Source organism: Cheilinus undulatus, linkage group 9, assembly GCF_018320785.1.
Source record: "Cheilinus undulatus linkage group 9, ASM1832078v1, whole genome shotgun sequence".
Lineage (NCBI taxonomy): Eukaryota > Metazoa > Chordata > Actinopteri > Labriformes > Labridae > Cheilinus > Cheilinus undulatus.
The window spans coordinates 4768649-4782057 of NC_054873.1; the positions used below are offsets into that span (position 1 = coordinate 4768649).

Sequence of the window (13409 nt, forward strand, 5' to 3'; positions counted from 1 at the left end):
CCTTATGTGGCGGACTTGCCTCTCATAATATGGCAGCGACACACGGAGAAAACAACAAAGACGACGTTCAGTTTAAGTGACTCCCGGTATTAGAAGACGAGATATGGCAGCGATTTTCCGACTTTCAGTGTGAAGTGGAGGTCCTCGGCAGCATCCAGGTGCTCTTGCAAACTTGCAGCCAATCCCACATGGCCTGGCAGCATATTTCTCACCAGATCTCCATAATGGAAACAAAGAGATGCTTCGTACAGCAAACGGGGGCCACTTTTAAAGCCAGTATGCTTGTTCTCAGACTTGCAGATCTGTGCAGGAGCAGGCTGCAGATTTTTGCATGCACCGAGTTTGTTCTGTTAGATAAGAGGGATGCTGGGGTCTCAGGAGCCAAGACATGGCATTAAAAAGATGTTAAAGAAAGCCATTGCCACATTAAACAGCAATGAAGTGTTGAAGAGCATAGGCGACTTCATTGCCAGAGATCACACCTCTCACATTATCGAGTCGTTTCAGCCAAATGTTTCTGCTGCGTTCACTCATCGGCTAGATAGAAAACTAAAGCATGAATACAGAAGCATTGTTTTAAGACTCGACATCGTGCCCTGCGGATACTCCTGCTTCCTTTTCATTTAAAACAAAAGTGCTCCAACAGACATGCTGTTGAATCAGTGTTTTATCGTCTGATGAATCAAAAAGTTTGGAGAAAGCTCTCAGAGAGAGATTACGGAGAAAGACAGGGATGACACTGATCTTATTTGTCTTATATTGAAATGATTTATCATGAATTTGTTTTGAAAGGTAGGAGTAGAAAACGAGTAATTATGGCTGTCTGACGGGTTCTGGGGGTAAAAATAGAGTATGGAATCTTGTTTCTGCCTCTGCAAAAGTTTCCAAATTGCTATTTTTTACTTTGTTTACCTGCAATTCAACATTGCCAGGAACAAAGTGCCCCAAAGCTTTAATTTAGGTCTTCTCCTCTGCAGCTGAGTCTGCACGTCGTCCCAAAAGACTGTTTGCTTTCATCAAGCCGTCTGACTGTTGCCAAACACTGCGGCTGTAAGGAGCAGGATTAACATGAACTCAACAAATCCTCCAACTCTTCAGTCGACACCGCGGCTTTGTGCCGGAGATCGTTCTTTCATCGAAGTTCCTCTGCAGCGACACAGATTCATTTTGACATTTCACAAGTGAAACAAGAGACTGAGCAGTGGGACAGCGCTGCTCTGGATTTAAAGCTCAGTTAGGGAGACTTACGGCGTGTCTCAGTTTCATGTTTTGTTCCTGCCCTCATTGTGAGAGCATCAATAGAAACCCTGAAGGGGCTTCTTGTGTCGGTGCTTTAGGGATAACCTAGATTGTTTGGGAATCTTAAGGGATCGCCTCGGACTCTCTTGGTACCTGATGTGAACTTTTAAACCCAGATGAAGCTCCTTCACGTTAGCTGCACTGTCTAACTGCATTGTTCCTCGACTGGTTTGTTTTGGAAAGGAACCCTTTGGGTTCTTTACATGTGGTGGGACAATTATCAAGGATTGTGTGGCTTTTACGGCTGCTACTCTAAGAAAATTACACAAAAGCCCCTTCACATATACACCATGAAAAATTTGCAGAAAATTTGGAACAGCCAACACCTGAACAACATCATGTACACATCTCTAACAGTAGATTTTGCTTGTTGAATTTTGAGTATGTCTCAGGAGGCAGGATGCTAAAAGGACACTGCAGAAGTTACAGTATAATGTGTATTCGCTCCAGTACCAGCTTATTAAACCTCCACAGTATACTATTAAAAATAAAAAAAAATATCAATACCAGGCCAATAACTAATGACCTCTTTGACTCCCAAAACTGGATGTTTGAATTTCAATCTGCACAGAAAAAAGAGTCACCAAACAATTATTGCAATTTTGTACACGATTCATAGCAATGAAAGGCAAAAAAAGTTTGATTTTTCTTAAAAAAAAAAAAAAAAAAAAAACAGTCAAATTTAGTGGTTCTCTGAATTAGAGCTGAATGATTTGGGGAACTAATCTAATTGCGATTATTTTTTCCAATATTGCGATGGCGAATTAATGTGGGATTATTTTTTAAGTTCCACATGCTATGTATTTTCAACGAACACAAGCAGGAAATCCTTTTATATTTCAACCACCGCAACATTAAATCGATTACACCAGGGCTGAATAATTTTGAGAAAATATTTAATTGCAATTATTTTGACTCATATTGCAAATTCAGCATGAATTGTTGTATTGAAAGGAATGATCATTTTCATGTCATTCTCCTTTTTATTTTAGGAAAACTTAGAAATTTGCAGAAAGTAGGAGTTTTGCAAATTTGTAAGATGATGGGTGGATGGTGGAACATATCTATGCTGCAGAAAATTTGTATTAAACTGGTATTTAAACACATTTTTTCATTTCAAATAAATATTGCACCTTTTACGATTTGATATAAATTGATTTAATCTAAATTTCGATTTAATTGCCCAGCCCTAAGCGGAATTTTCTTTGATAAATCAAAAGACGTCAGCGTTATTTAGGACATTTTTGGGGCATTTGTGTTTCCACTAAGGCTGAGAAATTAGTGGTTTTGATAAAACTACAATATGTCCTAATACAAATTTCAAATCTCAGAAGGTGGAATGTCCTTAACCCCTAAATCTGTGTCAGAATGAGTGAAAATAATCCAACTGCAATTTTTTTTTCCCCCAATATTGCTATTGCGATTTTTTTATGCAATTGATTTTAGGTTCCTCATCTTAGATGCTTTTCAATAAATTAAAGGAATAAATTTCCATATTAGAAGCTTCACAATATTATATAAAAAATACTAGGACAAAACAATTTAAACAAAATAGCAAATTGTTTGGTTTTTTTTTTTTTTGTGGCTCATATTGCAAATTTGATATCAATTACTATATTGAAGGGATGATCGTTTTATGCCATCTCATTTTATTCTCATAAGTAAAACAGTAAGTTTTATTAAAAATAAACTTGAATGTTTGCATGATGTGCATAAAATATCTCCTGTCATGGCTATTCCACTGGTATTTTCACACATTTTAGGGTTAAGAAATATTGCGATTTGTAAATTGTAGCAGGCCATAATGTGATTTAATCTAATTTGCATTTGATTGCCCAGCCCTAGTCAGAATACAAGCATTTTTTCAGCCTTTAGCAGAGATATTATGCCCTGCACAACATGCAAAGATTCAAGTGCCATTTTTGGAATAATGTGCAAAAAATCCTTCTTTCCTTATTTCAAATTTATTTTTATTGATAAAAATGAGAATTCCCTTTGAAAAACATTCAATGTCAAATATGAGTGAATGAGTCAAAATAATCGCAATTAGATTTTTTTTTCAGTGTCATTCAGCATTGGATTTTATCTAATATTATGTTGGTGAAAGTAAAGAATTCTTTATTGCTTGTGTTTGTTGAAATAAAATTTAAATCATAAATTGAATCGCAGTTGCAATATTGGGAAAAAAATGCAATCAGATGATGCCCTCTTCAGAACCTTGAAGTTTAGTCAATTTCACCACAGCAAACGTGTGTGTTTAGTAAGTCTGGCTGCAGACCTCCACTCTCAGACCTCTTCTCCACTGTAAGGCCCCTTGTAAGCCTTGTATCTTTACACAAAAGTTGATGGGAAAAAACTTGTTTTACCTGATTACATCTGCTAATTAAGAAATGCTCTTTTAGGGGCAGGGTAAGGGTTAAGTAGGGCTGGTTGTAAACGTACAGGCAGTGAGCCGAGACAGCATAATTGAAAGGGTATGGGAGAGGAGAGGGTATGAGATGAGAGGCTATACCCTGTGGGGGGGGGGGGGGGGCTGACAGTGGAGAGGTGGCTTGTTACCGCCATCAGCTGTGGTATAACAACATAGGTTTCACTTCAGGCCTGGAGGGGGGCCTGACAGTCAAGAAAGGGCCTGACTTGGAGACCTGCAGCCAGACCAGTCATTTACCCATAATGTGGCACATGTGTGGCAAATTTGGCAAACTGACAGACCCATGTTTAATGCTAGGAATGCAATAAAGGCCTATATGTTAATATCAAAATGTGACACTTTTTCTCATATAAAAATGTTTTTAGCAGTATTATCAGGAGCAGTATGATGTGGCACAGCACTAATATGCACTCCTGAAAACTTCAAGGAAATTTCAGAACAGGCTGCCACTGAACTATTGTTATTTACACGCATCTCAGATTTTCCCTGTCAGATTTTGGGGATGTCTCAGTAAAAAGCACACTGCAGAAGTTACAGTAGAATCTATCCAAGTAGACATGCTGTGGTATCTTTCTGACTCTGATTTTAGTGATTGGTGTCATGTTTTTATGCAAGTTTATCTTAAATATAATGTGAGTTGTGTGCAGTAATTCTTTGGTCATTAAAGTCAATAAATGTCTAAATATTGGGTGAGTAGGACTTTGACTTTTGTAAATGTTGTGTTGAAGCAGGAAACATATTCTTTCATTTCAAAATTATCATACCGAACTGAAAATCTCGAGGTTCAGGAAGGTTCACCTCATTCAGATAGCAGGCAGATGCGTGGAGCCTGAGAAGAGCCATCATGACGGAGTCTAGAGTTATTCTATCTGAACAAGTTGCTCCTTCTGGATCACTCCAGGGAACAAGCTGTGTTATAAGTGGTGTCACTTTTATCACATCTGTCGAATATGTGCTTCACCACTAAGTGGAAAAAGATCTGCGTCAGCCAGAGAGTGAAGCTCTGGCTGCAACAGAGAGTGGAGGCGCTGACAGCTCCTCTCATTAATCAGAAGAGTAACAGCAAAGTGCACCATGCTGCAAACTTTATGGGCATGTTTTGCCGGAATATTACAAGAGCAATAATCTAATTGAGTATAACCTTGAGATAGGGAAGACAGCCGAAGCAAGGGATGCACAATTCATGGTGATATCAGCGGCTGTAATTCAGCCTCTTAAGTATCTGAGGGGTGTTTGTTCTCAGTTAAGACCCCTGCAAGAGTTATGTGAAGTTTCTGCTGACAGTGCACTCATGTTTTTGGCTTAAAGGGACAAGATCTTGAGTCAATAACAGCATTTTCAAACTAAACTTGATAACAGATAGATATGAGTGGAAAGCTGAAGTTTCTAGCTCTGGCATGTGCTCTTTTTACTACTACTCAAAGAAGAAGATTTAAACTTGTTTTTTTCCGACTTGAATTAAAGCCGATGTACAAGCTCAGTCATTAACATTCAGATTATTTGAAGACTGCCTTTATAACTACATGTTTTTGTCAGCTTTCATGTCCTGGTGATCAAAACTCATCCATTTGAATGCAGAAATGTTTCCGTACATGTTCATCGGCCCACACAGAATCATCTCACGCAGCTCTGATTTAAAGAGGGACGCAGCGCTGCTCATCGTGGTCCTCAGGAGACGGCAGATTTGAGACGATCATGTTGGTCTGTTCATAGACATCCAGCGTTGTGGGCAGTCCAGGGATTTGGACTGGGATTATCGGTGGATTAGCAGTTATGTCAGATGCTGCTGCGGTTTGTGGAGATTATGAGGAATTCGAGGAGTTTGGACCCACGGAGGGGATGGACTGCCGGTCGACATTTCTATTAGAAGAGATGAAAAGATGAGTGCAGAGGGATATGATTACTGTTGGTGAACATGGAACACAAAATATTGACCCCTGGGGTACTGAGGTTCACTGATGGCGCACTGGTGGCAGTGTGAAAGAGTCTGGGCCAGTCGGCTATATTCCTAAATACAGTAATAAGGCATCTCCTAAAGGGTGCAGATTTAATCACAGGGACTACATCAGGGTTTCTATAAGCCAGTGGCTCTCAACCTTGGGGTTAGGACCCACTTGGGGGTTGCAAGACACTGAGAGGGGGTCTTCAGATTCCCTAAAAAACTAAGAATATATTTTTTTAATTACACTGTTGCCACCTCACACCAATTTTGCCAAATTTTAACGTCGTTTCATCATTTTCCCCCACCTATTTTACCATTTAACACATACTTTTGTCCATTTTAAACCCTTTCCACCACTTTTTTTTCTGCCTGTTTTTGCCACTTCTAAACCAATTCTTGCCACTTAAGCCTAATTTTGCCTCTGTTGACCCATAATTGCCACTATTAATCCCTTTTTACCCATTTCAAAACCCAGTTCTTCTCATTTCAATCAGAATCCACTATCTGATATTCCCATTTTTGCCAATTTAACCAATTTCTGCCAATATCTACCTATTTTTTCTTTCTCAGTTAACCTTTTTTGCCAATTCATATCAATTTTCATCCTATTTCAACTCATTTCTACCCATTTTTGCCCATTTAAAGCAATTTCAGACACTTTTAACTCCTTTTACCACTATTTATGCCCATTTTGCCTTTTTTTTTTGTTTTTTGTTTTGCCAATTTTCTCTAATTTTTGCCACTTCTAACCCATTTCTGCTTCTTTTGAAATCCAATTTCACCACCTTTTCCACCATTTTTGCCATTATTAACATATTTTAGCAATTTCTAATCCATTATAATCAGTCTTTTAACAAAAGGGATTTACATTTTTAGGAAGGCTATTTACTACACAGATGATTAAAATGATATTTGTTTCTTTGATAAGAGTGGTTATTTTTTTCAGGTCAAACATAAAATATGGATATCACAGCTTAACTTCTCAGTGGACCTTGATTTTGCTGACCTCCATGGGCCCCCAGTTTGGCTGGGTGCAGGAAAGCTCTCCCATTTACCCCCCTTTATGGACGGCCTCTTCTGCACAATTCTTAACCGTGCAGGGCTGTCTCTAATCCCCTTCTGGTATAGTGGGGGTCCCTGGTCTCTGGTACCTTTATTTTGGGGGTCACAGGCTGAAAAGGTTGAGAACCTCTGCCATAAGTTGTGCACACTTCTCTATAATCTTGCTGCACCTCTCATACACTGAAAAACATATAAATATATTTTTATATTCCAGCATATCTCTTTTGCAATGCACAACACTGTCAGCAACTTTTCTGAATCAGATGAAAATTTCTGCAAATTAGGAAGACTGTTGTGCAGATTGAAGAGAGTTCAATCCTTTAGATTTGAGAAGAAAACAATGCAGACCCAGAATGCATTGCATAAATGGCAGCCTACATGAGAATCTGTTGTTTTTTTAATTTTATTTTGCCAAAATTTAGAAATGTAACGTGTTTATTTGTGCAACATGCACATTTCAGATGGTATCATTACCTCAGTAAGGCCAATATGTCTAAATATGCAGGGTCCTCTGTCAAACATGTATGTTGAGGGTATTGGAGAGTCTTAAATTTCATTCTCAAAGGTAATATGAAACAGTTAAAGTGTGGATTTTGTGGAAAACTTACGATAAAGCCTCCTCTAGGGTATTCTGCACCAGATAAAACAATATTAACTGCCTATAAAGAGTTTTCCCCCCTTTGATATCCTTTAATTGATTTTATAAATCAATCATGGCCAATTCAATTTGGCTTTTTTTGACCAAAAAACTCTTTAATGCCAAAATAAAAGCAGATTTCTACCAAGCAATTAAATAAACTTTTTAATGTAAAATAAGTGACTAGTCTCACAGTGAGTGCAGTGAATGTGTCTCAGGTGATTGTAGTCTAAAGACATCTGTGTCTGCAAGGTCCAGTCACCAGGTACGAGTGTTCTTGGCTACCATTACACCATGAAGACAAAAGAACACTCCAAGTAACTTAAAGAAAGGGTTATTGAAAAGTAGAAGTCAGGAGATGGATACAAAACATTTCCAAGGCTCTGAACATCCCGCAGAGTTCAGTTAAATCCATCAAGAAATGGGAGGACACGTGTGTAAATCTGCCTAGATCAGGCTGTCCTCACAAACTGAGTGAGCGTGTAAGAAGGAGACTAGTGAGAGAGGCCACCAAGACACTTATGACTACTCTGAAGGAGTTCCAGGCTTCAGCAGCTGAGATGGGAGAGACTCTGCAGACAGCAACTGTTGGCCGGGTTCTTCACCAGTCAGAGCTTTATGGGAGAGTGGCAAAGAGAAAGACACTGTTGAAGAAAACTCAGATTCAATCTGGACTAGAGTTCACCGAAAGGCATGTCAGACAAGATGACAAACACTGACATCACCACAAACACACCATCTCCACTGTGAAGCATGGTGGTGGCGGCAGCATCATGCTGTGGGGATGCTTCTCAGCATTTGGCTCCAGAAGGTTTATAAGAGAGGGTAAAATGAATGTGGCAAAATATAGGAAAACCCTGGAGGACAATGTATTTCAGTGTGCAAGAGAGGAGTGGTCGAGTCAGAGCCCAGACCTCGATCCAACAGAGAATTTGTGGCTGGACTTGGAAAGTGCTGTTCACATTTTTTAGGCAATGTAAGATTCGAATTGTAAGATGTGTTTGATAAAAATGGCACTCTTCAAAGTTATTTCTGTTTAAATTCTATTGAAGGGTATCTCCTGCAAAGGTATAAATGTTGCCTCACCTCTCCTAAGGTTTTCTGTCTGACCTTCCTCTCTTCCTCTCTGTGTTCAGGTCCAGCTCTGCACATGGCCACGGTGGACATCAAGAACCCGGAGATCAACAACGCCCGATTCCACAACTCCCACAGCCACCAGCAGCCGTACCACCTCAACAACATGCTGAGCCACAGCGGGTTGAACAGGAAGGACAAGAAGACCAAAGGAAAGAAGAAGAAGCTGACCAAGGCCGACATCGGCACGCCGAGCAACTTCCAGTGAGTTTGCAGTGAACTCTGAATATTTGGCATGGATTCAGATTGATGCAATGCAGCTGAAAATAGTATTTTCAGAAAATCCAGACAGTGACAACTGATACCCATTTACCTCCCACCACTAACATGACTTTTAATGCATTTAAGGTCATTTCTCATTACCGATTCACCTCCTTAGAGAAGAATAAAAGTGTTTTAAAACTCACATTGTTGTAAATGGCAATCAGTGGTGCACAATTTGCTGTTGGACTTTAGAAAAGGCCACAGCGCCAACCCTTGCAAATAGAGCATGTCTAAATAGCTAGTCCTTTTTAGACAGGTTCTTTATTTTACAAATGAGGCCATCATCATTAATCATCACTTTAACAGCATCTTGAAACACTGACAGTTACGCTGCTGCTGGTAAAAGACTCTCACTCTTTAAGGCATTTATTATAAATATGCACACATTACGTAACTTCTTTTTTCATGATTTCATCAAAGCAATACTATAGCTATTTTTTGAAAACCCTGGGATTACTACTCAACCCTTATAGGAATGTTCCAGGGCAGTTCTGGCATCTGAACTCCTTTTTTATCAGATATTGAGTGACGCAGGTTCACTGAAATGATGTCAGCTCCTTCAGAGACACAAAAGACTTTATGCAACTTATTGAAGGGTTAACAGTGGAGCCATTCATAGACTATAACTTGTATTTGATATCTTTTATTGTTAAAATTCTCCCTCTTAAATCAGCAGTTCTTAGAATGACGTTTGATTTCTTTTGTCAGAGGTGTACTAAAACTTTCAGAACTCAAAGTTCAATCTCTAAGGATTCAAGAGAGCTCTAAGAATCTTTTTGGAAGATCTGAACCTGTTGGAAATTGGTCTATTAATGCACATCCATCTGATCCTGCTGTTGAAGTTCACCACAGTTGCATCAGAGAGAGTCTGACATCGCTCAATGGCCGCTCTGTTTCTTTGTCTGATGTCTGAGTTTGAGTGTGGGCTCACTATTTAGCATGTGCACATGGCCGCCCACGTGCACATGCTAAACAGTTCCTCTACCTCTGTGCATTAATGTGTTTGCATGCAGACGTGTGTGATCTCACCATGAATCTGTCCCGTCTTCTACAGGCACATCGGTCATGTGGGCTGGGATCCGAACACAGGTTTTGATGTAAGTACCCCCTCTCTTCACACACACACACACACACACACACACACACACACACACACACACACACAGGAGCACAATAGTGACCTGTGTGGTGGCTGCATGATGAAATCACACAATAGGCTCTTTTTGCTTCCTGCTCATGTTCACAAACATCTCGCTGCGTCTCTGAAGCTGCACACAGACGTCAGCAGAAAGTTCCAGAGAGATGCGGGCTGCAGCTTTAATAAGTCATCAAAGAGCTGCATGAGAAAAACATTAATAAATCAACAGGTTTTGACAGAAAAGCGGTAAAAACACCCCTATTTTCTTTTTGCACATGTCACAAAACGGGCTGTGTCTGGTTAATATGGTCTTCTGTCATTGGTGAATATGTCATGGCAGACTGTTGTCATATCAGGAGTTTTGAACCCTCTGAAACCCTGGCTATGAGCTTTGAATCTGACAAATGAACTATTAAAGACAAATCTGATTTTATTCATGTCATCCCAAAGGCCAGAGATTGAGTTCAGGAGAAAAAAGTCAGTAGAAGATATCTATTTTTCTCTGCGACAAAAAATCCAGAAATAAACAATAAACGAGCATGTAAAATAATCTTACATAGAAGTAGATTACTGACAGATTGAGTGGTAAGTAAGTCCATAATTGATTTCTGCATTAGTTCTGATGTCAGGGTCAGTTTCAGAGGGGTTTTTAGGGTGAAGAATTATCACAAATTCACAGTCTGTTTTGGTTGTTTGGATACTAATCGACTGCACTTTAATGCATATGTCCAAACTATACATTAACAATACTTCTTTAGTGAATATCTGATATCAGAACTTAATTGCCGCCCTCTTACCTCCAATTTCCACATACAGCAACTGCGTTGCGAATCGTACCGCGGAGCAAAGCCTTCCTTCTGCTCTATCAGAACATTTCCACAGCCGGCGCCACTCTGCTTTGTTCAAGATACGCTGACCACTGCCAAACCGCATCAATACCTGTCAATCACAAAGCTCCAAAAAGGAAGTCACAAGCGTAGAATATCCGGTTCTTTCAAAATAAGACACAATGCACAGATCATAATTCATCACTATATCAATATTACGTCTCATCCTGCAGCGAGAGCAAAGGGTCACCGACAGGTCAGTTGGTCACAGAGCTACAATGGCGACATTTATGTGGAAAAGTTAACTTTTGAGGACATTTAGCCAAAGAATTTTTAATAAAACCACACATCCTTCAAGAAAACATTAACCTTTTAACTTCCTAATGTACTCACCCAATGGAAGCAATAATATCATGGAATTATACCAGAAAGGATGATAAATTAACCCCAAAAGGTAAAATAGTTCGCTGTTCACATACTATTCCTGTGTGAACTCGCAGTTGTCCCGTGATCTCTGCCCTCTGATCAGGGCTTCGGGCACAGTGCTCTGGACACTCTTCAAGTGGGCAAAGTTGCTCGCCTTCGTTCGAAGCACACCTTTAGCGCTTCGGTGCGCAGCTCTGTCGTCCTGTGTGGAAATTACCACACACACAAACAACAGCCCATAAATCATTTCATCATTTTTTTATTACTTTCTTCAAAGCCAGAAGTTCACATACACTAAGATTACCATGTCTTTGAATAATTTGGGAAAGACCAGATGATGATGTCATCGCTTTTGAAGCTTCTGATAGGTCAGTTGACAACATTTGAGTTAATTGAAGGCACACCTCAAACACACTGCTTCCTTGTGTGACACCATGGGAAAATCCAAAGAAATCAGCCAAGGTATCAGGAAGGGAATATCGGATCTCCATGAGTCTGGTTTCCAGATGCCTGAAGATTCCATGTTCAACAATTATACACAAGTATAAACACCATGGGATTATCTGGCCATCACAGCGCTCAGGAAGGAGATGGTTCTGTGTCCCAGAGATGAGCGTGCCTTTGTGTGAAGCGTGCATATCAACCCTAGAACAAAAGCTTGTGAAGATGCTGCTGAAGCTGTCATTATCCACAGTGAAACGAGTCCTGGACCTACATGGACTGAAAGGCCACTCAGCCAGGAAGAAGCCATTACTCCAAAAGCAACATACAAAAAAACAGATTGCAGTTTGCATATGCACACAGGGACAAAGAGCTTAACTTCTAGAGACATGTCCTGTGGTTTGATGAAACTAAAATTGAATCGTTTGGCCAGAATGACCATCGTTACATTTGGAGGAAAAGCCTGAGAACACCATCCTAACTGGGAAGTACAGGGGTGGCAGCATCATGTTATGGGGGTGTTTTGCTGCAGGTGAGACTCGTCACTTCACAAAATAGATGGCTTCATGAGGAAAGAACATTATGTAATAATACTGAAGCAAATCTCAGGAAGGTAAAGCTTCAGTGCAAATGGGTCTTCAAATGTACAATGACCCTAAGCTTACTGCCAAAGTCTTAAGGACAACAGAGTCAATATTTGGGAGTTGCATCACAAAGCCCTGATGTCAATCCTAGAGAAAATTTGCTGGCAGAGCTGAAGAGGCGTGTGCGAGCAAGGTGGCCTACAAACCAGACTCAGTTACACCAGTTCTGTCAGGAGGAATGGGATAGCATTTCAGCAAACTCTTGTCAGAAGCTTGTCTGAGCTGCGATGCATCATGGAAATGATTTTTGTCACCACTAATCCACACAAAGCATTACTTCCAAATGCCCAAAACAGATATGAATCCCTGTTAGAGCATGGCATGAATGTGGTTGAAGAGGCAAAAAGAAATCTTGAACAGATGAATGTGGGGGTGGCTTCAAAAATCTTTAAAACGTAAAATCAGTAAAATCACCCTAGGTTGGCTTTTTAACAAGCTCCATCATTTCTGTTCTCATTTAAGGTTTGACAAGTATCTGTTGTGATAAAGATGGAGCCTGTTTGTGAACCCTGACTGGTTTCTCATAGCAACCAGAGCTGCTGATGTGTGTCATTGTTGCTAACGAACGTGTTCTGACTGACGAGCTTAACGAGCAGAAGGCTGGTCGCTCTCCATTCACTGCCTCTTAATTGTCTCTGTTAACTCAACTGACCAAGCACGCTAAAAGGACCTTGAAAACACGGGATCTCACATGTCAGTCACTCAGAACAACATTCCCAGAATGCACTGCAGCGTGATAGATTCAGAGGTGTATTTCCTCAAAGGAGCTGCAGGTTTATGTGTGATTGAAAAGAAGGGAGAGTGGTTTGTTTCTGTGGTGTGGCTGCTTTTAAGAAGCCTGTAATTCTGTGTGTTAGCCACTAGGGGTCACACTGGCACTGTAGTTCATGCTCTCTGCAGAGGAAATGGAATCTCACTGATTTTCAATGTTTAAAAATGAATGCGTATTAAACAGAGCTCATCCTGAACTCTTAAGGCTTGAGTTAATAAGGCTTATTTAACACGAGTCATATTTCTGAGAGGAGTCTGAGGGTGGATCTGATCAGATGAAGGAGGCTGAAAGATTCTCCATGAGTGCTGGACTAATAACAACAAAACATACTGATTAATTATGACAGATCTACATAGAATATATGATATATTAAGAAAGAAAAACACTTAAAA

At 40.0% G+C, this 13409-nt stretch overlaps 1 protein-coding gene across 1 annotated transcript in view; it reads left to right on the top strand.

Annotated features, from left to right (window-relative positions):
* wasla (WASP like actin nucleation promoting factor a) overlaps positions 1-13409 on the top strand; it is a 46914-nt gene that overhangs the window by 24246 nt on the left and 9259 nt on the right. The window contains exons 6-7 of the mRNA XM_041796402.1: positions 8508-8709; positions 9824-9866. Of these exons, the coding sequence (XP_041652336.1) occupies positions 8508-8709; positions 9824-9866 (245 nt within the window). The remainder of the gene's footprint in view (positions 1-8507; positions 8710-9823; positions 9867-13409) is intronic.